Below are 23,495 nucleotides of genomic sequence, written 5' to 3' on the forward strand. Positions count from 1 at the left end.
GCATCGTCAGTGTGTTTCCACTACCGTGCTCTCTGCCTGGCTGCCTGTCAGACTGTAGGAATGCACTGATTTAAACACATACGTACTGCTGCTCGGGACTGACGACAGCAAAATGTAACCTATTATATCATGTGGAGAACTGATCTTTCTGCACTCGTCACATGTCACATTATTCTAAGCTGCGTACGACGTTAAATTCCGGACCTGCTCACAGAATATAGTGTTAATGACTGAATCGTGCTTCAGCAGCCACCAAAACACCGTAATACTCTGACAAACTGAATTACACACAATAATTTGACAGAATTATTCTGAACATATTTCCTTTTACTTTAGAGGAAGCATCACGACCAGCAGAGGATTGTGTTGGTGTCACTTCCCATCTGATGCTCAGTGGGTGGAGATGCAGGTAGATGGGGAGAGGGAGAGAACATAAAAGATCAGAGGGAAAAGAAGGGGCAGAGAGGCTGTCAGTCAACCAGTGGGGTGGACACCAAAAAAGCAAAGCCGGAGCAAAATGAAAGCAAAAAAGCAGCGGCGGTGCAATCAGCTGCTCTGTTGTGTTCCGTTAGAGTACAGTTTAGAGGAGTGATGTCTCCAGACATGCTGAACCCTGTTAATCACACTTTAATTAGCTCCTCGCTGGAGTGCAGCATCTCCGTTTCGAGTTGTGTCGCGCTCTTTTGACCGACCCTGACGATCGAAAGGCTTGTTTGCCTTTGTGCCTCCTGCGGTCTGAGTGATTGACCCTCACCGGATCCGTAGCGTTCCGTAGCGTTCCTGTTTGGGTTGATGATCTCACGTCAGCTGATCTCATGAAAAGCTGAAACATCCATTGAGTGAACTGATGTTCTTGCCAGTGTTTTGAGGCTTATTTTGTCTGCTTGTGTTCCTGAATATGGAAGGTCATCGAAAATGGCAAAACAAGATCAAATTTCCGATTTGCTGGAAGGAACTTGCTTAGCGTGTCCCGGGACGTTTTAAGCACACCCTTAGCTTCCAACTGCCATCATTTGAGGCTGTTTGTCTGTAGTTTATTTATGACCATGCCATCACAGCGTGCAGCACTGAAAACACAGCAGAAGACAGCTGCAGAACACTCCCCTCTGCAGTTTTTCACCTTCTGAACGGGCTTGTGCCCCGCAGGGCGCCGGCGGCTGCTGTTCCAGTTGGCAGGCGTGGTGCCGAGCCCTCTCCTCTTGGAGCTGCTCAGCTGCCCTCTGTGCGCCCGCAGCCTAGAGACCCTGGAGCTGGAGCTGGGAGACCTAGAGGGAGGCAGGGGAGAGGCTGACGGACTGCATGACTTTCCCCAGGTCAGAACGCATGATGGGATGCAGTTCATTAAGCAGAGTGTCAATGGTGGATGGCTCTTGATTCTTTTAAAAGATCTCTTTAAAGTATTCTGTAAGTGCACCTTAGCTAAAACTAATATTACTGCTGGATGAAACCCTCCCATCTGTTCCCCAGGGCGGCGATCTGAGAGGCAGGCGAGGACGCGGCAGACGGCAGGGCGTCCTGGAATACAGGAACGGGGTGGTTAGGGCCTGGGTCGGCTTCAGAGAGAAGCTGAAGAGGATTGTGGAGAGTAAATACTTTAACCGGGGGATCATGATCGCCATCCTCGTCAATACGCTCAGCATGGGGATTGAATACCACAAGCAGGTGAGGGGGACGCGAGCTGAAGCCTGGTTCAGAGCAGTGAAGGCTGCTAAGGATCTGTGGAGAACTGGTGGCTCATAATATGTGTAAATCGCACTCACACACATTCATCAGTGAAATAAGAGCATTTCCTCCCTATATGCTGCACATCTTGAATATGTCCTCAGGTTATATTGCTGGTGTATCACACTAACACCTAAAATGAGTGGGATAACATACTTTATGTAGTGGTGTATTGTTTTAGATTGAGCTGTAGCCCGCAGCAAAATGTTAAGGAGTTATTTAAAAGCTTGTGCTTTGAAACCTGGCTCGTCGGTTCCAATTTTCTGGTAAAACTGTGCATTATCTGCGAGCAGAGTGTGACAGTGTGGCCTTTTTCTTGTCCAGTAACTATTTAATAGCATGTTTGGGAGAGTGACATACAGAGAATCATAGTGATCGGGGTTTCACTTTTCATTTAAAGCTAAAAAAAAAAGCAGCACTAGATTTCCCCCCTACATACAAACATACTCCAATAGAAATCCAATAAATGGACTGAAACATGTAAACCGACTGCAGGAATGCATCAGATTATTAGAATGATCTGATTATTCAGATTCTTCTGGTCATCATCTTCGCACCCTTGGATTATACACGTGCAGTTTTAAAAACGTCTTTTGCCGTGCATGAGCAGGATTCACAGATTAGACCATGTCGAGACGCTCTCGCACTCGCTCGTCCCAGATTTTGTCGGTCTCCACGTTGCCATTTCCTCCGGAGAGCTTTCTCTACGCTGCACAAGGCCACATTAAAAACTCAGTTATTCTATTTAAACAGCTCATAAAAGTGCCGCTAAATCAAGCTATTATTTCAGAAACGATTCCATAAAAGTCCACTGTTGCTCAGCGGAATTAGCATTAACAGGCAGCCTGTTTTATAGTCAGGCCTGCCGGCCCTGTAAGCATTAGTCTGTGTTCCACACATGGCCCAGTGTTTAATTCTGATCGATCACTGGGTCTCTTAAAATAACGATTGCAGCAGAAGTCGATAGCGTACAAGCAACGGCTCGGGAGGCTCATTTGGGACTATAGCGGATTACGGGAGACACATCGATGCACGTTTCACACCTGCACCTTGTTAAGGAAGCACTCGGACGCTAATGATCGTAGCGGCCAAGAACGCTGCCGCTTAGTAAGTCATACCGCGGACACGTCAAGGGCGCCGGGACGGACTTTATTAATCGAGATGGGGGCAAAAATCACTGCTTTTCATTTAGCCTGCTCACATCCCTGCCTTGGCACAAAGCCAGAATTCCCTCTGCTAGCTTCATTTCCGTACACACGTTGTGCTCTAAATACATCAGCGGCGCCTGTTGGTGTAAGACAGTTATTAGCACGAGCGCTTCGGACCGTCCACCTCCATCTGTGCGGTGATGACGAGGCCACTCTCTGAGACGAATGTCCGCAGACGTCAGCAGATTTACCGACATAAGACAAACCATCCCGTGTTTTTCTTACAATTGGTTAACCACAGGATGCTAATGCCATTAGTCCAGATTAATGTATGCTGCTCTACTGTACGGTGAGCGTTTAAATATAAGACTGTTGGCAGGCACCTCTGTGAAAGCTTGATTAAAGTGCTTCAACTGATTGTGCCTGGATCATCCAGCTGTTTAACAGCAGCGCCATTGTTCCCTCCTCGTGCGGCCCAACAAAAGCGGCGCTCAAATCAATCGACTCTTTCTTTTCGGCCGCCTTTGCTCTTTCAAGCTTCCTGACTTCACAGATTAACAGCCGAGAAGTGGGACGGTGATGAAAAGAATGACAATAATGCCTAATAGCGTCTTAGTAATGATCTAGAGCTCTCTCTTACCAAGAGAGGGGCTCACGTTTACGCACGGGAATAACCCATGCGGCAATATCTGATGGCCATTTTGTGTTTGCTGGTCATTAACATACAAACATCATCACCACTTACTGGAACTTTTAATAGGCTACTGTGTTTTGCTAGGCTAGGCTAAGCTAGGCTAGGTGGGGAACAAAACGGAGGTGATGGATGCAGGATTTGCTCCAAAGTTTGCCATCTAACGTCTGACTTATGAGAGGGCAGATCTTTCTTGATCAGCCGCTGGTGTCGTTAGTCTCGATCAGAGAAATCTTAACTCTTTCTCCTGTGTGTTTCTGCTTGCCGCTCCAGCCCGAGGAGCTGACTGACATCCTGGAGATTAGCAACATCGTATTCACCAGCATGTTCGTCCTGGAGATGGGGTTCATGCTGCTCGCCTTCGGCTTGTTCGGATACATCAGGAACCCCTACAACATATTCGACAGCATAATTGTCATCATCAGGTAATGCTAATCAAGGCCCTGGCTGCCTGTGATCCAGAGCGACAGCAGCTCTGCCTCACGTTGTCACGTGTCAAGTTCATGGCCGCGGCTTCTTGACGATGGTTGAGGATGGCGGGCTGGTGATGGATCTCACCGAGGTGCATTTACTTGCTGCCACAGCGCATAGTTCAGAGCCGTGTGGCTGTCATCTCAACTGACAGGCCTCATGTTTGGACGAGCGGCCATGCTAATTCACGGAACACCGCCTTCTTACATCGATTATTCCCGTCTCGATCGAGCCGAATCCCTGTAAAGCTGAACCTGCGCAGCGCTCATTAAAATAGTGCTCAGCCCGAATGAAGTGTCACTGTGGGTTCCAGCGTGTGGGAGATCATCGGCCAGTCGGACGGAGGGCTGTCAGTCCTGCGGACGTTCCGGCTGCTGCGGGTGCTGAAGCTGGTCCGCTTCCTGCCGGCCCTGAGGAGACAGCTCGTCGTGCTGATGAAGACGATGGACAACGTGGCCACATTCTGCATGCTGCTGATGCTCTTCATCTTCACCTTCAGGTATGCGCGCGACATAAACAAGGAAAAACCTTCAGAGCGTCCTCTGCCCACTTTCACGGGGTTTATTATTTCTTCTCTGTCCTCTAGTATCCTTGGAATGCATCTGTTTGGCTGTAAATTCAGCTTCCGGACGGAGAGCGGCGACACCATCCCTGACCGCAAAAACTTTGACTCTCTCCTTTGGGCCATTGTTACCGTCTTTCAGGTTGGTTTCCTGGGAACAAGCTCAAGCTATTTTCCTTTTCCCTCATATCCTTTTGCCCGTAGACTCAACTGATTTTTTTTTCAAGGGCAACTTTAGGAACCATCCACCGTGTGTGGATGATGAAAAAGTCTTTTAACCGGGGCTGCTGAAATTAAATATGACTCAAGATTGATCACATTTTTCATCCTACCGTTAACACATGTGGAGCACAATTCCCCCCCCCCCCCCCAGGGGATCTGTGAACTGAACCGAGTCAATTGAGATAGGCCACTTTCAGCAGCGTTGTGTCCCCAGACTGTTAGTGTGCCAGTCGTGTGTGTCTATCCAGCAAATATATACATACATATGTACATATATACCTGCTGATGATGTCAGCATGGCCTCTGAGCTGATGGAGATGCAGGAGAGGCAGAAAAATGGTGGCTGGAGTGGTGTGTCGCTCAGAATGTGGGCCACAAACATGGCGGAGGCTTGACTCGTGTGCTCTTTTGTCCACGTGTGGAAAAAGGCCACGTGCACGTGCACTGAAAGCTTCTGCTCTGACTGAAACCGCCTGCACCCGCGCGCCCTGTTTTCCTGACATTTTTATCTCAAAGAGCTCTAGATGGGCCGCCCTCCTCTGCGTCTGAGTAAGCTGGCTGACTTTTCCATGTAGGAGTGAGACGCTGAACCCGTGTTTTACTCTCCTCGTCCGCGGAAGCGCTACAGACACGTGCGCGTCCCCGCGTGCAGACGGCGCCGGATCGCCTTCCCACCGCAGCCTGGTGCATGTGGGCAGTGATGGACTGAGCCTTCCTGCCGCATCATGAAGGCTATCCTGCTTTTAAGCGCTTTCATCGCTCACATTGATTTAGGCTCCGGCAGACGCGCACGCCCACACACACGCTGCCTCTGTTAACTTATAGGAATCCCTGGAAGATACTGAAGCATCGCGGCAGTAAAACTACACGCCGCTGGGTTATTTCCGCTTCCCCTGTTTTAGTGAACCTCTCCTCTCTCCCGACCACGGGATGTTGCTATTTGTATGTTTTTTAGCCATTCCCACTTTTTTGGCCTCCCTCAGTAATTTGACGCTTTCATGTCCTTTTCTTTTATTCTGCAGATTCTCACACAGGAGGACTGGAATGTGGTTCTGTACAATGGCATGGCGTCCACCTCTCCATGGGCAGCGCTCTACTTTGTTGCTCTTATGACTTTCGGCAACTACGTCCTCTTCAATCTGCTTGTGGCCATCTTGGTGGAGGGATTTCAGGCCGAGGTGAGGCGCATTCCTGGATATTTCTTAGTAGCATCTCTCATATCAGAACTATGTAACACGAGTTGCTTTTAATGGACTTCCAGTCCCAGTCTGTGATTTTTTTTTAATACAAGCACCTTCTGCTGAATTAAAAAAAACAATGTAAACGTACAAAGAAAAGCCTTCGCCTGTGTGCTTCAGGGTGATGCTAATCGCTCAGAGTCTGACGATGAAAAGAAATCCAACAACTCCGAGGAGGACGAGAAGGTCGAACAATTTCGAGACACTGGTAGGTGAAAGGAAAAGCGTCCCAGTTCGGTTCAGCCTGTGCGCTCCTCTAAAAATGTCATCTGCTCCCCAGAGCTGAAAATGTACTCCCTGATGATGACCGCCAACGGTCACATTGATCCTCACGGAACAGTGGCTCCGCCCATCATCATGCGCACCGCGGCCACACCCATGCCCACGCCAAAGAGCTCCCTGGGACCCGAGTCCATCCTGGGAGATGACCTCATGTACAGAGAAGGGGTGACCGGCGAGGTGGGACTGGGCGTTTCTGAAGCAGGGATCGCTCGTGCAGAATCTCGACGGGGGAGCTCCACCTCCATGGAGCCGTTAGCTTATGACCAGCGTTCTTTAGTGAGTCACTTGATATGAACCCTCACAAAGCAGCACGGGTGTCATGGAATACCTCCAGGGCTTATTCGGTGTTTAATCAGGGTAGAGAAGCCAACTAGTGCAAAACATGATCTAAATATTAAACCAGCAGGGCGGTTGTAACCGATCTGATAAAGATGTTAGCTTCAAAGGATTCACCTAGCAACCTCCTCTCTATCACGGTCAAATGCAGGTAGATGCTGATTTATTCCCCCAGGAAATCATGGCTGCCTGGGTAATATAGGAATCTGGCAATTACTCGGTGGTATCTCTGAGGGGAGAAAAACCCTTTGAACCTAACCTGTTCGATAACGGTGAGGGCACAAGTTTAAGATTTGATTCATCCGATCTGGCAGGGGAACAAAATAAAGCCGCCATCAATGACAGAAATCACGGCTAAACCTCAGCTCCCTCCAGGAGATGGAGGAGCGTTTTCCTTAACGCACTCTTTCTCGTGTCCCAGGCCCTCTCCAGTCCCGGCCGGCGCTCCCCGCTGCCTCCCCGCTCGTGGGGGAGCCGCCGCTCCAGCTGGAACAGCCTGGGGAGAGCGCCGAGCCTCAAGCGGCGAGACACCAGTGGGGAGAGGGAGAGCCTCTTATCCGGGGAAGGGGGAGAGGAGGACAGCGGCGAGCACGTGGCGGAGGTGGCGGCCAACAACAGACTCTGGCCGGAGCCCCTGGAGCTGCTGCAGGCGTCCACTCTGTGTCCCGCCATGGTCGCAGAGTCCGGTGACTGTAACGGCAGAACGCTGACCTACGACCCCAACATCAACCCAGACACCAAAGATGACTCCTCACCGGAGGAAGACATGGACGATGACGTAGGTTATCACACCTTTAATCCTTATTATTATTAAAAAGCTTTACAACATCTTCCTGCGAGGTGTGGTTGTAGTTTAGATGCATAATTAGAAATATTTGTGCAGAATGACCTTCATGTGCCTTTGGGAAGGTTACTGGAGCTGTGCTTTAGGTGGTTGCTGTCCAAATGTTTTATTGGCTCTATTGAGTTTACAGAGCTGTAAAAATTCCCTGAAACAAAGGACCTCCCAGGAATGCAGAGACGCTGAATCACTCTGTGTGTGTGTGTGTGTGTGTGTGTGTGTGTGTGTGGGCATGCAATAATACGCAAAAGTGTATGTAAGTGCACATCTGAGTCAGGGATTTTAGATTTTAGCTCTGAGAATATTTGATGATTCCTCCATTTTTCTTTGTTGCTTCTAATTAGGAATTCTGAGTTGCAGCGTTCTCTAACTGTTGCTTTACTTAAAACCATAACGCGTTCTGCAGATTTAGAACGTTTCAGTTGGCAGCGGTCCTGTTCCAGTACCGGATGTCCGCCTCTGTGGCTTTAATCTTGGTCGACTGGTGTCTGATCGTTCAGCATAAGAGACACACAATATAGCATAACGCAGCAACGGCTAGTATACAGTAGCACAGCATTTCTACGCTTTCTAAAATAATTGTCATGTTTTTATGCTATTCTGCAGAGTTCTTTGTGTTACTGGATCAAAAAGGAGCTGCACAACTTAAAGCCCCGCTGGTGCAAAGAACACGAAGACTGGACTCTGTATTTATTTTCCCCAGAGAGCCAGTGAGTCTCTCTCTCTCTCTCTCTCTCTCTCTCACACACACACACACACACATGCGCATCCTTGTACTTTTATCGTTGTGAGGACTGTCATAGAAATAAGGCATCACAATAACCACTCCAACTAACCTCCTAACCCTAATTAGCCCTTTGAAGTTTTGAGGACGAGACAAAATCTGATCCCTTCCCAAAACTGTCCTCACTTTGTTAGTAGAATGTGGATTTTGGTACTAGTCTGTAGCAAGTACAAGAACACACACTCCCACCCCTATAAGTTCATCTGATTTTCTCCCTGGTTCAAGACAGCGGGGCTTTTAGCTGACTTTGTGCACGTCTGTTCAGATGCCGTGCGTGGTGCCAAAGCGTGATCTCTCACAAATTGTTCGACCACGTGGTTCTGGTCTTCATCTTCCTCAACTGCATCACCATCGCCCTGGAAAGACCAGACATCCAGCCCCACAGCACGGTAAGGAGTGCATGCACACCCACGCACGTGCACGTGTGAATATGACAAATAAACGTGTTGAAATCCTTTCCTTCCCCAGGAGCGAGTGTTTCTGAGTGTGTCAAACTACGTTTTCACTGTGATCTTCCTGGCAGAAATGGCAGTCAAGGTAAGCTCGACACTTTTAGCTGTTCAAGTTGCCCATTTTCACGTCTCAACTCACAGAAATGTGCCCAGACAGTCCACTAACTCCAGAACCGTGCCACCAGGTTGTAGCCCTGGGCTTCTGCTTTGGGACGCAGACCTACCTCCAGTCCAGCTGGAACGTTCTAGATGGTTTGTTGGTGTTTGTGTCTCTGGTGGACATACTGGTTTCTCTGGCCTACACCGGTGGGAACCGGATCCTGGGCATCCTCAGAGTCCTCCGTCTACTGCGCACACTACGCCCACTCAGGTGCGGACTGGTTTCGGTGTTTGTGTGTGTGCTACCTGTGTGTTTGGATGGGACGTCTGTAAACCCAGCAAACCTCCTACATAACCTCCAGGGTGATCAGCCGCGCCCCTGGACTGAAGCTGGTGGTGGAGACACTCATCACCTCTCTGAGGCCCATCGGGAACATCGTCCTCATCTGCTGCGCGTTCTTTATCGTCTTTGGCATTTTGGGAGTGCAGGTGCGTCCTCGCATAAATCCACGTTTGCATTAAACAAGTCATTACACACGTGGAGAGATGCATTATTACAGTTCAAGGAGACTCTGTAACCCTTCCTGGCCCGAGGAGCGGCATGTTTAATGTAATATGTGGCTTCAGAGGCAATCAGAAGGGTCTTGTATATCACATAGACAAGACGTATGGACCTTAAAAAGCATCTGTGCATCAGTATTAACTGAATTAATCTGCAGCCTGTGTAGGATTGTGTGTGCGTGGGCACGTAATCGTGTCTCCTAATGAGTGTTAAACGTTTAAACAGCAGCACAGAGTTGATTTTGAATTACAGTATAGCCATCGCTTTTAGGGAGATTTAGAGAGACTCCACTCGAGCTGGCCCGGAGGTGGTCGTGGGGGGTAGAGGGGGCTAATGGCTGTTCCAAAGTCAAGGTCGAAGCCTGACGGTGACCGGGCTTTGGTCAGAGCCTCTCGGCCTTAAATTACCTGCCCGAACAGACACCATTTCTACCCATAGTGTGGGGACCTTCCCTCAAATATTTGCTGAGTCTGAATTTCTCATAAGAATGGACTCCATACGTCGGTTTATTGTTCTGGGTTATAGCTGATGGTGCTAAAAGCGGCGCCTTTCTTACCGTCTTCCTCTGTCCTTTCTCTCTTCCTAGCTGTTCAAAGGGAAGTTCTACCACTGTGAGGGCCTGGACACTAAAAACATCACCAACAAATCCGACTGCTTCCAGGCCAACTACCGCTGGATACGGAGGAAGTACAACTTTGACAACCTCATTCAGGTGAGGGGGGGTTAAACTCTTCAAAATCAATTCCGGTGCGACAAGTGTCCTTTGGGAGGTATCAGATTGTGTAACTCCTCTATTTTCCCAGGCTTTGATGACACTGTTCGTGTTATCCTGCAAAGACGGCTGGGTCAACATCATGTATGATGGGCTGGATGCGGTGGGGGTGGATCAGCAGGTGACAGCAAAGGCGATCACGACTGATGAGATGGTTTTTTAAAAGAGTTCCTTGAATGTTGGTGAATTCTGTCCTCTCAGCCCGTGAGGAACCACAACCCCTGGATGCTGCTCTACTTCATCTCCTTCCTGCTCATCGTCAGCTTCTTCGTCCTCAACATGTTCGTCGGCGTCGTGGTGGAGAACTTCCACAAGTGCCGGCAGGACCAGGAGGAAGAAGAGGCCCGCCTGCGGGAGGAGAAGAGGCTGAAGATGATAGAGAAAAAGCGCAGGAGTAAGGAGAATGGAGGGGCTGGTCGGTAGACTATTTTTCTGAGCACTGCCTGCTTTCAGAGACTGCAAAAAAAAAGAGAATGCTCCAGAGAGAAATCAGGGAAAAATATTCTGCACTTCGCAGAACGCCGGACTTAAAGACTGGGTAGCTCACGCCGACAGTGATTGATCAAGCGTAGGCTACGCCAGTCTGATGCATGTCACCGCATGACTGCAGCCCTCCCACCACCCTGTCCTTAATACTGCATGCACAAAACCCCTCTTAAATCAGGCCAGAGTAACCAAAACATGGGAATCAAATGGGAACATGGGAACATTTGAAAGCTCGCTGCGGTAATTGCATTGAAATCCACACAAATGACTGTAGGAGTCAGGTTGCATGTGAAGCTCATTAAGGTTGACACGTGTCAGCGAACCTCGCAAGTAGGAAAATGTGCCAGCCACCCCCCCCCACTTGCCCCCAGTGCATGTACAAGCCCGAGGCATCTCTCAACAAGAGCAGGACTTCTCCTCCAAGCTGTGCTTTGACTGGCAGACTCAGAAACATAGCAGACGTTCCTCTCTGCTATTCCTGCAAACACCTGGGGACCCAGTGTTGGTCCCTGCTACTAAACTGCTGTATTCCATCACATGCTGACACCTCCAACACCGGCGGTTCTGTAGGAGTGTCTCATCTTTAGTTCAGTAGCATATCTCACCGGTCTGAATTTGCTCAGGTGCGAAGGGTTGGATTGAATTTTGTCCCCGCCGAAAACGGCGCGTCCTTTTGATTCTTCAGTAATCAGCAGAAACGAGTTCAGGCGATTGAGATGTTTCCTCTGGGTTTATAATAATGCCCTCACTGGAGGTGTGGCTCCAGCCTGCGTTCAACATCTCATCTTCTGTAGCGTTGTAGTACAGATGCAACATGAAGAAAAGATTTGCGTCTTAAAAGAAAAACTTTCTTTCCTCTAAAACTGGTGATGTTGAACGCCCTTTCTGCAGCCCATCCCAGACGGCACCCTTTAAGGCATGTAAGCATGAGGGTGACGTCAACGTGCACGAACTTGCAAACGCAACCATCAGCTGCTACATTTGGACACGTGGATACGGTCTACCCTTGTCCCACATGTAGTAACAAACGATACCAGTAGGGGGCGATTTATAAACGTTGCAGTGCTTGTGCAGTTCTGCACTTTTGTTTATTGAGAGACATCTTCTACAAAATTAATGTTCAGTTGTGCTTCTGATATTTTATGTGCGACCACCTGACTTCCCGTTCCACCTGTCCTGTCTGACTGTCTGTCACCTCCTGTTGGGGCGCCAGCGCCGGTACAGGACAGGTGGATCAACACACCGAGGTGTTCTGATCTGCTGGAAAGGCTCCGTCTGTCTCCATCTGGAGCTTATCTCGGACTGTCATACCGTCAGTCTTTGCCACAGTGTGGCTCCGGGGTGATAATGACAGAGAAGGACAGTGAGCCGGAGGCTTCAACACTGAACACCCTGTACAGCCCCCTGCACATGCTGTCTCTATGTTTCAGAGCGCCACAGCTGCTCTCATTGGCTCATGACCATTTCTTTGTGTGCTCCAGAGGCCAAGCAGAGGCCCTACTACGCCGACTACTCCCCGCTGCGCCTCTCCATCCACACCCTGTGCACCAGCCACTACCTGGACCTCTTCATCACCATCATCATATGCATCAACGTCTTCACCATGAGCATCGAGCACTACAATCAGCCACAGGTAACCGTCCCCTCCTGGACACAACATTCCCTGCGCCCCTGCGCCGGTGACACGTGCCCACGATTCCCTTGTCTGCATGTTTTTGTAGTATTTAGAGGAGGTTCTGAAGTACTGTAACTACGTCTTCACGTTCATCTTCGTCATTGAGGCCCTGCTCAAGCTTGTGGCTTTCGGCATACAGAGGTTCTTCAAGGACAGGTGAGGTGCAGCCCCCGCCTCCAATAATGTCCACGTGTTCTGGGGAAACTACTGAAAATACAGGATTATTCATCTGTGTTCAGGTGGAATCAGCTGGATATCGGTATAGTAGCGCTGTCCATCATGGGGATCACCCTGGAGGAGCTGAAGCTGAGCGCAGCGCTGCCCATCAATCCTACCATCATCAGAATCATGAGAGTTCTACGAATAGCACGAGGTAGGACAACACAGCCACACACACTCATGTGTTCATGCGCTGCCATCGTCGGAACATCCCCTCCTCTTCACCAACTCCGTCCCATCCAGACCCTCACAAACACCTTTTGATATGTCAGGAGCACAAAATGTCCTCACTGTGCGAGTGAAAGGCAGAGTTGGGCCCTTTTAATGCACGCAGAAGAACACACAGTACAGATACTAAATTATTGCTGAAAGGAATTATTTGATGTTTGTAAATATAGCGGTAAATGTTTGGAAAGGTTGTGAGTCACAGATGCTTCCTGACTTCTTCAAATAGCGGATCCCCGGCGCCCACCTCTAGCGCTCCAGCGTGGCGCCGAATCATGCGTAAACCGCACAAACTAGCTCGTTTCAGGCTGTTCCTGTGTCCCTCTGCAGTCCTGAAGCTTCTGAAGATGGCCAAGGGGATGAGAGCTCTCCTGGACACCGTCATGCAAGCGCTGCCGCAGGTAAATGCGGGCCCCGCGGGGGGCCGCCGCCGTCGCCGCGGCAACACGGGGCAAAGACAGAGGCTTTGCTTGACGGAGGCAGACCTCTGAAAGATTTATGCGTGCCGGCTGAATATTTAACGGGACTCGTATCCAACAAAAACCGTGACCCTGAAATGTCTGATTCGCTGCTGTTCCTCCTGCTCCGCTCCACGCCAGACCGGCACATGAACCGTGTTTCATTTTCCCAACGTAAAAAAAAACAGAGACAGAACCGTGTTTGTTTTAGAAGGTCTGCGGGCTGCCTGGACCCTTGCAGGACTGATTTGGGAGGAAGTTAAGACGCTGGTGCGCAGCGGTTCTTTTCCTCATCCCCGGCCGTTTGTTCCGAGGTAAAGAGCCGCTGCACAACCGGTGCTCGGGCAACAACCACAGCAGGGTCATACGGCGTGTTTCTGATGGGCCGAGCCGCTTCCGGCAACTGTCAGGGCTGCTTTTTTTGGGGAGGGAAAGTTCTGAAAAGTGTTTACCCTTCAGTGTTTCTGCACAGGTGGGAAATCTCGGTCTTCTCTTCATGCTGCTCTTCTTCATCTACGCCGCGTTGGGAGTGGAGCTCTTTGGCAAACTAGGTCAGTGATATTACTAAGAGTCAACACACACAGACACACACACACACACGCAGGCAGAAATGCAGCGGCTGTGGTCTGGATTTGAGCCTTAATACCATCCACCCCGATATGCAGCAAGTTACGGCGCATCAAAATGTCCGCTCGCTCTCTTTCTCCCTCTCATCACGTCTCGTTCCTAACGAGGAAAGGGACCCATTTGCAGAGTCTGGGTGATTTCCATATTACCTCCTCAATCAGGCTGCTGCTCCCCGCCCGTGTTCTCCGAGCGTGCGCTGCCGGAAGGGGGGGGTGGTTGCTGTAGGACCCCAGGAAAACAGCTCAGTGATGAAGAGGTTCACTTGGTGTGAAAATGTTACCCCCCGACACATTTGTAAAACACCAGATTTCCTGATCTCCAGTGTCTTCCGGACAATGTTATACCCCCCCCCCCCCCCAGCTGCCGACAAAGGCGTTTTGTACGCAGCTCCTGTTTCTTCCCCTCGGCAGCCTCACAACAAATGTTTTCTAGCGAGTAAAGCCGGAGGCCGACGCCGCTTTGGTGACCTTCATATCAGTCCGAATCGATAGTGGCTGTCAGGCGTCGTTGGAACAGGCGTCCAACTCGCAGAGGGTTTCTTTGGGGGACGTGTGAAACACATCTCTGTCCTGTGAAAGGGTATTAGGAAATGAGCTTTTCCCTTCAGAGGGCCGGGGTGTGTGATTACACGCCGGCTGACGGAGTGATGTCCCCCGCTCGCCGTGCATGCAGATGAAATAAGATTTTAAAAAAGCAGACAGATGAAATTTGGATTAACTGGCTCATGAAATATCCCCTCTTGAAAGCGCTCTAAACGTCTGATATTTGCTGCTTCGGCTGTTCACGGGTAAGTGAAGGTCACCTGGAAGTGGGAGCTGGTGGATTGGTTTCAGTTGAAGCCGCGCAACTAATATTTCCCGCGGTAATTGAACGCACCACAGTCTCTTCAGCGGCTGGTGAAAATTGGGAAGTTCTGCTTTCTGGATGAGCTGTTGATAACTTTAATTCAATTTCCTAATCACACTAAACACTTTTGCCTCTGCCAGCACGGTCTTATTTATTTTGGAAAAGAAGCCATCGGCTGCTTTTATGGCTCATAAGATGACTGAGATTCTGCTTAAGATATAAAAATATATTCCTGTTTGGGGACTGGCTCTGCCGCTTCTGTAATTTTCCTTCCCAATTCTGTCCTATCCACATGTCCACGTTGAGGCTGGGGGAGCGTTGGGTCTCGTCTTCTTGCATTTTGCTGCTGCTGGAGAAATTAGCTTCTCGTTGTTATTCACGGCAGCGACTTTGCTCAGCTCACCGGAGTAAATACCTTCCTGTTTCTCTCCTGGTGGTGGATTCGTAGGATAGGAAACACTCCCAACTCCTTCCTCTCGCGCTTCCTGCTAATAAAACCTGTGGCTTGAGGAAAAGAACGAATAACTTCTGGCGGATGTTATAATTCGGTTAGCGGAGCCCTGAGGGGTTTCTATCAAATTGACCCTCGGATTGATCGAGTCTTTCCTTGTCCTTCAGATGGCGGCGATTGCTTCTCCTCTGTCGGGTCCCCAGGGACGTGGCGCTTAGAAGCTGTTTGCGTCTGTAGAGCACGCTGGTTTTAAACTTTCTCTATGCTTTCCACGCCAATAATCCCTGTTGTTCTCCGCCACTTTAGCCATTGTTTTGAGTAACTAATGTCTCCTTGTGTTTGTGTCTGGATTAGAGTGCAATGACAACAACCCGTGTGAGGGTCTGAGTCGTCACGCGACCTTTGAGAATTTTGGGATGGCCTTCCTCACCCTGTTCCGGGTGTCCACCGGGGACAACTGGAATGGAATCATGAAAGTAGGAACACACACACTTATCCGTGTTCTGCTATATTTGTGAGGACTCTGAGTGAACTATTGCGTTCTGCATTACTTACCCCAAACCCGATTCTACGTAACCTTAATCTTAAAACACCCTTTTCCCCCTCAAACATTGAAGAAGTGAAAATGCACATTCTGCTTCTCAATTATGTACAAGAACACACACAAGATAATCACACAACAGAGGAAACTGACCTCAAAAACCAGTGAAGCAATAATAGCGAGGCTTTAGAGAGACATCTAACAGATTAGATTAAGTACATAATAAAACCTACTTTTAACGACATGTTCTTTAATAGATATACATCTAAAGGAAAGTTACCCCTGAACTTTCTCTGACGTTTTGAACCAAAACGATTGATTTTCTCATTATGATGAACTTCATCACAAGCGGCTACCCTTTACGTCACAGCTGCTGTCCTCAATTTGGACTCTTAACTTTTATAATTCCCAAATAAATGGTGTCCCGTTATGTAAGGCAATTTCAAAGCTTTTGTAATCTGTTCTCCTCGTGTGCTCACAGAGGCACTGTAGCCATCACTTTCGGTGATGTGGGTGTTTGTGAGTGCTGTTCTCTGTATCCCTCACTCTCTCACGCCAGCGTTTGCTATTTCTTTTTGTGTGGTTTTTAAGGACACGTTAAGGGAGTGTCGTCCAGAGGACAGACATTGTCTCACATACCTGCCCTGGGTGTCTCCAATTTACTTTGTCACCTTTGTGCTGATGGCCCAGTTTGTGCTGGTGAACGTTGTCGTGGCGGTTCTGATGAAGCACCTTGAGGAAAGCAACAAGGTATGGAAATTCAGAAGCCGCTACTTCAATGTGATTAAACGCCTCGTTGGAGAGAAACATCGAGGTCTTGACTTAAAACTGCGTTTGTTCTTGCAGGAGGCCAAAGAGGACGCGGAGATGGATGCAGAGATCGCCTTGGAAATGGCCATGGAGCAGCAGCAGCGCAGGTCAAGCATGGCATCCAGCCACAGTTCCGTGGAAGGGACTTATGTCGGACCGTGTCCACATTCACCAGGACAGGTTGGACAAAACACAATAATAATAAGCAGCACACGTGCGTTCATTTGGTCATGGCGTCACTATTTCCACGTGGTCTCTGTCTCCCCCTGTAGGAGGAGGAGCTGCATTGCATTGACAGGGACCAGCTGTCTCCGAGGAAGATGTCCGTCTCCAGGATGCACTCCCTGCCCAACGACAGCTATATGTTCCGACCTGTGCGGCCCGCCAGCGCCCCCTATCCTTTGGAAGAGGTAGAGCACAGTCCTCAGCACCAGCATTCAGGTAATTTGACAGCTGCTGACTAAAGTAATAAAAATCACTGTCAAGTGTGTGAAATCTTGCATATTAGACATTTATTGACAGTTATTCTCTCTGGGGGTTTTGATTTATATATCAAGCACTTTATTACTATAACAAGATTACATGCTATGGTCTTTGGGCTTCTATTAATCAAGTGCTATTGAAAATACTAGACCTCGTCACAACTTTAAAAGGCAGACTTTGCAGTTTGTGAATAAAATTAGTGTTTTTAATCTGAGATATAGATGCCTGACACAGGTTTTCTAGACATGTTTATGCTTTGGGAAATCCTGTGTTGTATTTTTCATACAATACCGTATTTTCCCGACCATAAGGCACACCGTATCAAAAGGCGCACTCCCAGTTACGGGGGCTATTTCTGTATTTAACACATACATGAGGCGCACCGGATTATAGGGCGCCATTTTGGAGAAAATTGAAGACTTTTAATGGTCGCGAAAATACAGCAAATCATCTTTGAAAGCACAAGTTCTAGTCGGTAGTCTGAGGAAAACCGCACTGCTTCGACGTTCGCTGAAATCTGTGGTGCTTTTCTTTCCAGTTCACAAATACAAAGCCAAAAGGTACAAACTGAAGCGGATGAGCTGACTCACGTGAAGCGCTGCCACCTTTCACTCAGGCTCATCAGCTCAGTTACGGAATGATTGAATCCTCCCACTGCCAAGCTGCAAAGTCCGACACCTCAGAAAATTACGAGGGCCGCGGCTTTTCCGCTGCGGAGCGTTCATTGAAACTGGCGATAAGGTCTAACTATGACGCCAGTTTTTGAAGAAATGATTTTACAGCTTGGCCTTCAGGCTGAATCCCATATCCAAAAACTCTGGGACATGGAGTGAAAACGCCATCACAGCAGAATGTGTTAGCTTGCGCATCCTTCTCAAACAAAACTGAACTGCAAACGCAGCACAATAATGATTGATCAGGTGTTTCAGAACCTTGCAACTCCGATAGCAAGTGTCATATTCTGCTTTGTTCACATTAAAGGAGGTCGCCCAGCTTTTTGGATTTGGGATGTTCCAACTGGAAAACTCGTCTTTTGGTCTCAGATGGGAATAGTGTAAAACTCAGAGGAACACTGAATCTGCAGAAGACCCTGGTTACGCAGACCCGCACTGGTTCAAATCCAACCCTGAATTCTTTCCTCCTCGGTCACACTGACATCAGCCTCCGTGACCTCACTGCTACAATCATGTCTAAGAGCTCCAGTAACCAGGATCTAATGTCACATATCCTGAGTTTCATGTCTCTGTGGCTGCTCAGTGCTGAGCAACGGAGGGCAGCTTTAAAATCAAACCATTCTATTCAAATTAGACATTTAAAAGATGAATTCTATATCTTGTTTGATTAGAAATAGCCCATGAATACTGTGTGTGTTTGCATGTATGTGTTCCAGCATGTCTTTAGACACACAGAGTGTGTGACTGTAACCGTGTGTGTGTGAAATCTATTACTTCCTGTTCGAACCTGCAGGTTCAGTGACCTCCGTGCACTCCCAGCCGTGTGAGAGCCGCGTCTTGCTGCAGGTACCGGATGTTTCGCCCGCTCACCCCCGGCCGCCTCTTAACCTGACTCCGCCGCGCATTGCCCCGCCCACGTCTAGCCCCTCCCCGCGGTCCTTGCGTAGACAGGTGAGAGACCGCGTGTCAGCGGATTTCCTGAAAAGGCGTTCCTTTCCTGTCGCAGTATCGGCGTCAAGTGTTTGCGATGTCATGTTGCAGGCGGCGCTCAAGGTGGATTCTGTGGAGTCTCCGCAGGGCGGGGACCAGCTGGACAGACCCCACCCCCATCAGCTGCCCCCCGTCTCTCCTCGCACGCCCACGCCATCTCCTCTCCACCCTCCGTCCCTTTCCTCCCACCCGGGCCTCTCTCTCCCACCCTGCTCCCCCTTCACGTTGCCACGCCCTCCTCCCTCTCCCCTCCCACCTCCTCCGGCATCCCCCGCCCTTCTCCTCCCACCACCCCCTTCGCCCCGGCTCCCTCTGCGCCCGCCCAGCCTCCGGCGGCCCCGACCCCCCTCCGCTACCTCATTCTGCGACGCCGCGGACGAGGAGGTGTCCCACATCACCAGCTCCGCACAGCAGAGGTGGCAGGACGAGGGCGCGGCGGGTCAGGGGGGCAGAGGGAGGACCGGCCGCAGCCACTCCCTCTCCCCGTTCGCCTCCCCGCACGCTCACGACTCCCGCTCCAACACCTCCTCGCCTCTTCCCACGCTGCCCCCGTCCTCCTCCCGGAGTGCGCTCAGCTTGCTCGGAACCGGATCGAAAGACCGCGACTTCAAGAAGGGTTTCAGCGCCGACAACCAGGGCTTCCTGGAAAAGCCAAAGCCCTTGTCTGCCGGGTTCCCCGAAGACCAGCGCCGGCACTCCATCGAGGTCTGCCTCCCGCAGGACGCCGTCATGACCCGCGACGACCCGCACCTTCAGCGCTCCGAGAAGGCCGTTCAGGCATTTCCTGCGCGGGTGCAGTCGGTCGGGGGTGGACACAGGAAGAAGAAGATGAGTCCTCCTTGTATCTCCATCCACCCGCCGTCAGAGCGAGAGCACCGCCAAATGGCGTCCCCCCCGCAGCTGGCCGACTGCAGCACGATGCTGAGACGCCGGACGCCGTCCTATGACTTGACGCCTCATGCACAGCCAAGCGCACAGGACACCCCGACAGATTCCCCGGCGTGCACGCCCACGGCCTCCCCGATGCACGCCGTGCTCTCGCCCGCCCGCATACCTCTCACCCCGCTGCGGGGCTCCACGCCCACGCCGGCGTACAGCCCGTCCACTCCGACGCACCGTCACATCCCGATCACCCCGAACATCTTCATCCAGCCCCACGCTCCTCTCCTCCCCTACAACACGCCTTTCCTACAGACAAATGCCCTCCCCCCTGCCGCCAGGCACTCCCCGCTGACAGGGGAGTGCATGCCCCGCCCCCAGTTCACCTTCGACCAACCACAGTCGGCGTACATGAGCGGCCTGTCGGACGCCGACTCGGCCACCTGCTCTTCCCCGTTCGACAGCAGGCTGGGGACGGGCGCCGGATTCAGCGCAAAGAATCGGAGGACCGCCCAATGAACGTGCAGCGTTGCCTTCAGGGATCAGGAAGTGAATTCATCTCCGCGGCTGGAGAGGAGGGGCCTCAGGACGACTTCGGCTGAGAGGAGGACCTCAGAGGGCCTCGCCGGGAGGTTTTCGAGACACTTTTGCTGAGATGAATTCTGAAAAGAAATGACTAATTCTTACCAGAGACTTGCTAGAATCAGACAATGGATCCGCGGCCCCGCCCAGATCCACTGAGGCTGTACCAAGGGTACCCACTGTACGTGGTGTGTTCAGGACCTACTCCGACACACCGGGACTAAAGCCACCCAACTCTGTAGCCAAAGTTTCTTTTTGTTTGTTTTGTTGTTGTTGTTTTTCCCCCCCTGACACATTATTCCTACCCACGCGAGCCAATCAGGAAACAGCGTCTGGCTGATAACCTCCGACCTTTAAAAGAAGCGGTTTGCGTAACGCGAGCGTGGGGGGGGGGGGGGGGGGGGGGGGTAAAAAACGCGCGATATGCAACTTCAGGTTTTTCTGCAGATCATCTGCTCGCCCCCTCCGCTGCATCTTGATCCGAGCAATCGGAGCAGACGTGTGTGTGTGTGTGTGTGGGGGGGGGGGGTGGGGGGGGGGGGGGGGGTGGGGGGTCAGTGCGCGAGTGTGTGCGAGCGTATCGTCGTGGCCGTCCGTCCAAACTGTGTTTTCTTTTCTTTTCCTGCGATGACAGAGAGGGGGTGTGTGTTCATCTGTGTACCTGTGCAGTGTAAATAATGGAAAATACTGTATTTGGTGAGATTAAAGATAGATCTATCCATATGCACATATTTTTATAGAGATTTAACAATGTTTTTTGCACAGTTTTGAATTACGGACTTTGCTCGTTTTTGTTTTTTTGTTGTTGTTCTTTCCCCCCTGTCGTCTCCTCGTGAATGTATGTTTCCTCTTGAGATAATTGACGGAAGACGGCGGAGGAGACCGCGCCGGCGAGACTGAGGAGTGGGATTTTATTTTTCTATTGTTGGGAAGAAAAAAAAAACGAAACAAAAGGAAGCGACGAGGACGGGGCGCGGTGTGTTTTCGTAGCTTTGTCTCGGGTTTCTGTGAGTTTGATGTCTATGTCCCAGTCCGCAGGAGCGGGCTCAGTGATACCGCCTGACGGAAACGAGCCGAGCTGGCGCGGAGACGCGCCGGCCGCCGATTTATTTATTTGGAGCGGACGAAATGAGAAGCCGCGGACTTCGCGGCTCTGCCTCTCACCAGCTATCACTGAACCCTCCTCCTGCGGCTGTCTTGGTTGGATCAGCTGTGACGCCACTTCTTTCTGCTGTAAATCTGAGGACAACCAAACTGACTGACGTGCTAAATATGTGTAGCCAGAGTGCAATAATAATAATAATAATAATAATAATAATATATACTTGTGAAAACTGTAGTTAACATCCACGCTACATAACACACATTTTTGTGTTTGGTGCATACTGTAGACCTTTTTATATAGACATATATATGTATATGTATAAGGACATTAATGTATAAAGACATTAATGAGGTCATATATATACATATATACATATAAACCCCATTTTCTATAGGGATGGAGAGTATTTATATCTGTAGAGTTTATGCTACTGTAGGTATTTGCCCCTTCATGTGGCTGCGGTGGCATGGAAGCAGTTTTAGCTAGTAGGACTTTTCTAAACGCTCAGGCTCATGGTGTTGCACGCGCCTCTGCAGTCCGCCCTCCATCAGCCCACCACTGCCCCCCCCCCCCCCCCCCACCCCCACCCACCCGGAAGTCTTTGCCCTCTTATCTCTCAGCACAATGTGCGTTTTGCCCGTCCGCTGTGGTGAAAGCCCCGCTAGGAGCGTGCGGCGCGATTTTCCATCAAAAAGGCCGCTGGCTGGGACAGCGTCTTCATCCTCGGGACGATGCGCCACAATAACATGAGTGAAACCAAAGTGCTTTGATGCTGTGGAATATTGTACATACCGCGCGAGTATATCAAGCTAGTTTTTAACGCATTTGTGATTGACTGGGGGGGGAGGGGGGTTCTGAAGGCTCCCTGGAAACACGTCACACTGTCCAGGTCAAGTGTTTGTGATTCTAATCGTCATTTTGCATACGTGAAACTGCTCCTTTAATGCTGGGATGGCGTTAAACCACTGTTAGGCCGCACCTGTGTAACATTAGGACAGTGATGAACAGGAAGTCCACGTTACAGACGCTCCACCAGCACTGTTTCATGCCTTTAATGCGGACAGCATGAGGATGAGTTGGATTTAAAGGTTGAAAGGTCGTCCTCCTGGGACAGAGCTCCCCTCTTCCTGTCGGTCGGACCCCGAGGCTGCTGGTTTGGTCCGGCGGAGGGAAAGATTCGGTGAACACGAGAAACCTCTTTGCTGATTTCCGATCAGCCCCTCCCAACCCCTTTAAGATACTGCTGGTGTCCTCAAGTCCTCCCTCTTCTTCCAGCACCAACATGCAGAAGCACATCTGATGTGGGACCCCCCCCGTCCCCCCGTCCCCTCCCCAGGTGGTTTCCCCTGTTTTCTTGATTGTTTTTGATACAGTATGCGCCCAAACAAAACCGCCGCTGTGCGACTGCTTCGTCCCCTCATCCCGTCCCATCCTGTCCTGCTGTCCTCCGCAGGTTGTATTGGTGTCCGGGGACTCACCAGCCCCCCACCCCCTCCTGGTCCTGGTGTAGACCACCTCATATTCATCGGCACAGCCGGGCCAGACTGACTCATCGTTCCGACGGTTTACAGATTTTTGGATCTTAGTATTTACTCCTGTTTTTGAGGAACCGGTTTTGACTATTGCATGTTCTGATTTGAGAAAAAAAAACAAAAAAAAATCCAACTTTTGGGGACGAATCATCTGGACATTTTAGAGATTTTGATATTTGCATTTCCAGATGTTTCCAGTTGGACTGCCCGGGGGCACTGGGCTTTAGTTAATTAGTACTGGTTAGTTAGACACTGGTTAAATGACCCTGTTCTTTATGGCCCAGTGCAGGACCTGGTGGGGACCTGCTGTAGGAGGACCAAGCTCCTCTTGGTAGAGTTTTCTAGAGAGACACGGTTTGTTCGGATCCTCTGGTGGGACGTTTTTCTTCACCGGATCTCCTGATACTCCAAACATCCTGGCGAAACTAATGTACATTTTTCTTATTTTATATATTTTGGGTTCTAGTCGGTGGCTGTCCCAGAGGGCGCTTCAGCAGATACAGTTCCAGAACTAGCACCGCTTTAATCATGACATCAGATGTAGATCAAAGAAAATCAAAGAAAGCGGACGTCAGCGGATGAGACCTTCCTTCTTTCTTTCTTTGTCTCTTTCTTACTTTCTTTCTCTCTCTCTTTCTTTCTTTCTTTCTGGAGAGAAGTCATGTTCTGTTTGTCACAGGAGAGTCAGCTGTCTGCAATAATAAGCCCTCCATTATTCCTTGTAACAGGG

General features: G+C 50.1%; 1 protein-coding gene across 3 annotated transcripts in view; it reads left to right on the top strand.

Annotated features, from left to right (window-relative positions):
* cacna1ha (calcium channel, voltage-dependent, T type, alpha 1H subunit a) overlaps positions 1–20,525 on the top strand; it is a 60,843-nt gene extending 40,318 nt beyond the window's left edge. Inside the window, exons 11-38 of one of the 3 annotated variants that reach the window (XM_029836460.1) lie at positions 1,147–1,313; positions 1,468–1,662; positions 3,835–3,986; positions 4,346–4,531; positions 4,619–4,736; positions 5,839–5,994; positions 6,175–6,262; positions 6,335–6,612; positions 7,094–7,450; positions 8,120–8,223; positions 8,563–8,686; positions 8,766–8,834; positions 8,935–9,119; positions 9,211–9,337; positions 9,997–10,122; positions 10,214–10,303; positions 10,384–10,597; positions 12,150–12,301; positions 12,390–12,499; positions 12,583–12,716; positions 13,118–13,188; positions 13,718–13,796; positions 15,524–15,645; positions 16,302–16,460; positions 16,557–16,700; positions 16,793–16,961; positions 18,471–18,628; positions 18,719–20,525. In XM_029836460.1, the coding sequence (XP_029692320.1) occupies positions 1,147–1,313; positions 1,468–1,662; positions 3,835–3,986; positions 4,346–4,531; positions 4,619–4,736; positions 5,839–5,994; positions 6,175–6,262; positions 6,335–6,612; positions 7,094–7,450; positions 8,120–8,223; positions 8,563–8,686; positions 8,766–8,834; positions 8,935–9,119; positions 9,211–9,337; positions 9,997–10,122; positions 10,214–10,303; positions 10,384–10,597; positions 12,150–12,301; positions 12,390–12,499; positions 12,583–12,716; positions 13,118–13,188; positions 13,718–13,796; positions 15,524–15,645; positions 16,302–16,460; positions 16,557–16,700; positions 16,793–16,961; positions 18,471–18,628; positions 18,719–20,065 (5,381 nt within the window). In that variant the 3' untranslated portion in view covers positions 20,066–20,525. Of the gene's footprint in view, positions 1–1,146; positions 1,314–1,467; positions 1,663–3,834; positions 3,987–4,345; positions 4,532–4,618; positions 4,737–5,838; positions 5,995–6,174; positions 6,263–6,334; positions 6,613–7,093; positions 7,451–8,119; positions 8,224–8,562; positions 8,687–8,765; positions 8,835–8,934; positions 9,120–9,210; positions 9,338–9,996; positions 10,123–10,213; positions 10,304–10,383; positions 10,598–12,149; positions 12,302–12,389; positions 12,500–12,582; positions 12,717–13,117; positions 13,189–13,717; positions 13,797–15,523; positions 15,646–16,301; positions 16,461–16,556; positions 16,701–16,792; positions 16,962–17,541; positions 18,386–18,470; positions 18,629–18,718 lie in introns of those variants that run through there. The other 2 variants (XM_029836461.1, XM_029836462.1) reach the window with 2 other exon arrangements.
* Positions 20,526–23,495: the final 2,970 nt, after the last annotated feature.

Source organism: Takifugu rubripes, chromosome 5 (genome assembly GCF_901000725.2).
Source record: "Takifugu rubripes chromosome 5, fTakRub1.2, whole genome shotgun sequence".
In the NCBI taxonomy this organism is placed as follows: Eukaryota; Metazoa; Chordata; class Actinopteri; order Tetraodontiformes; family Tetraodontidae; genus Takifugu; species Takifugu rubripes.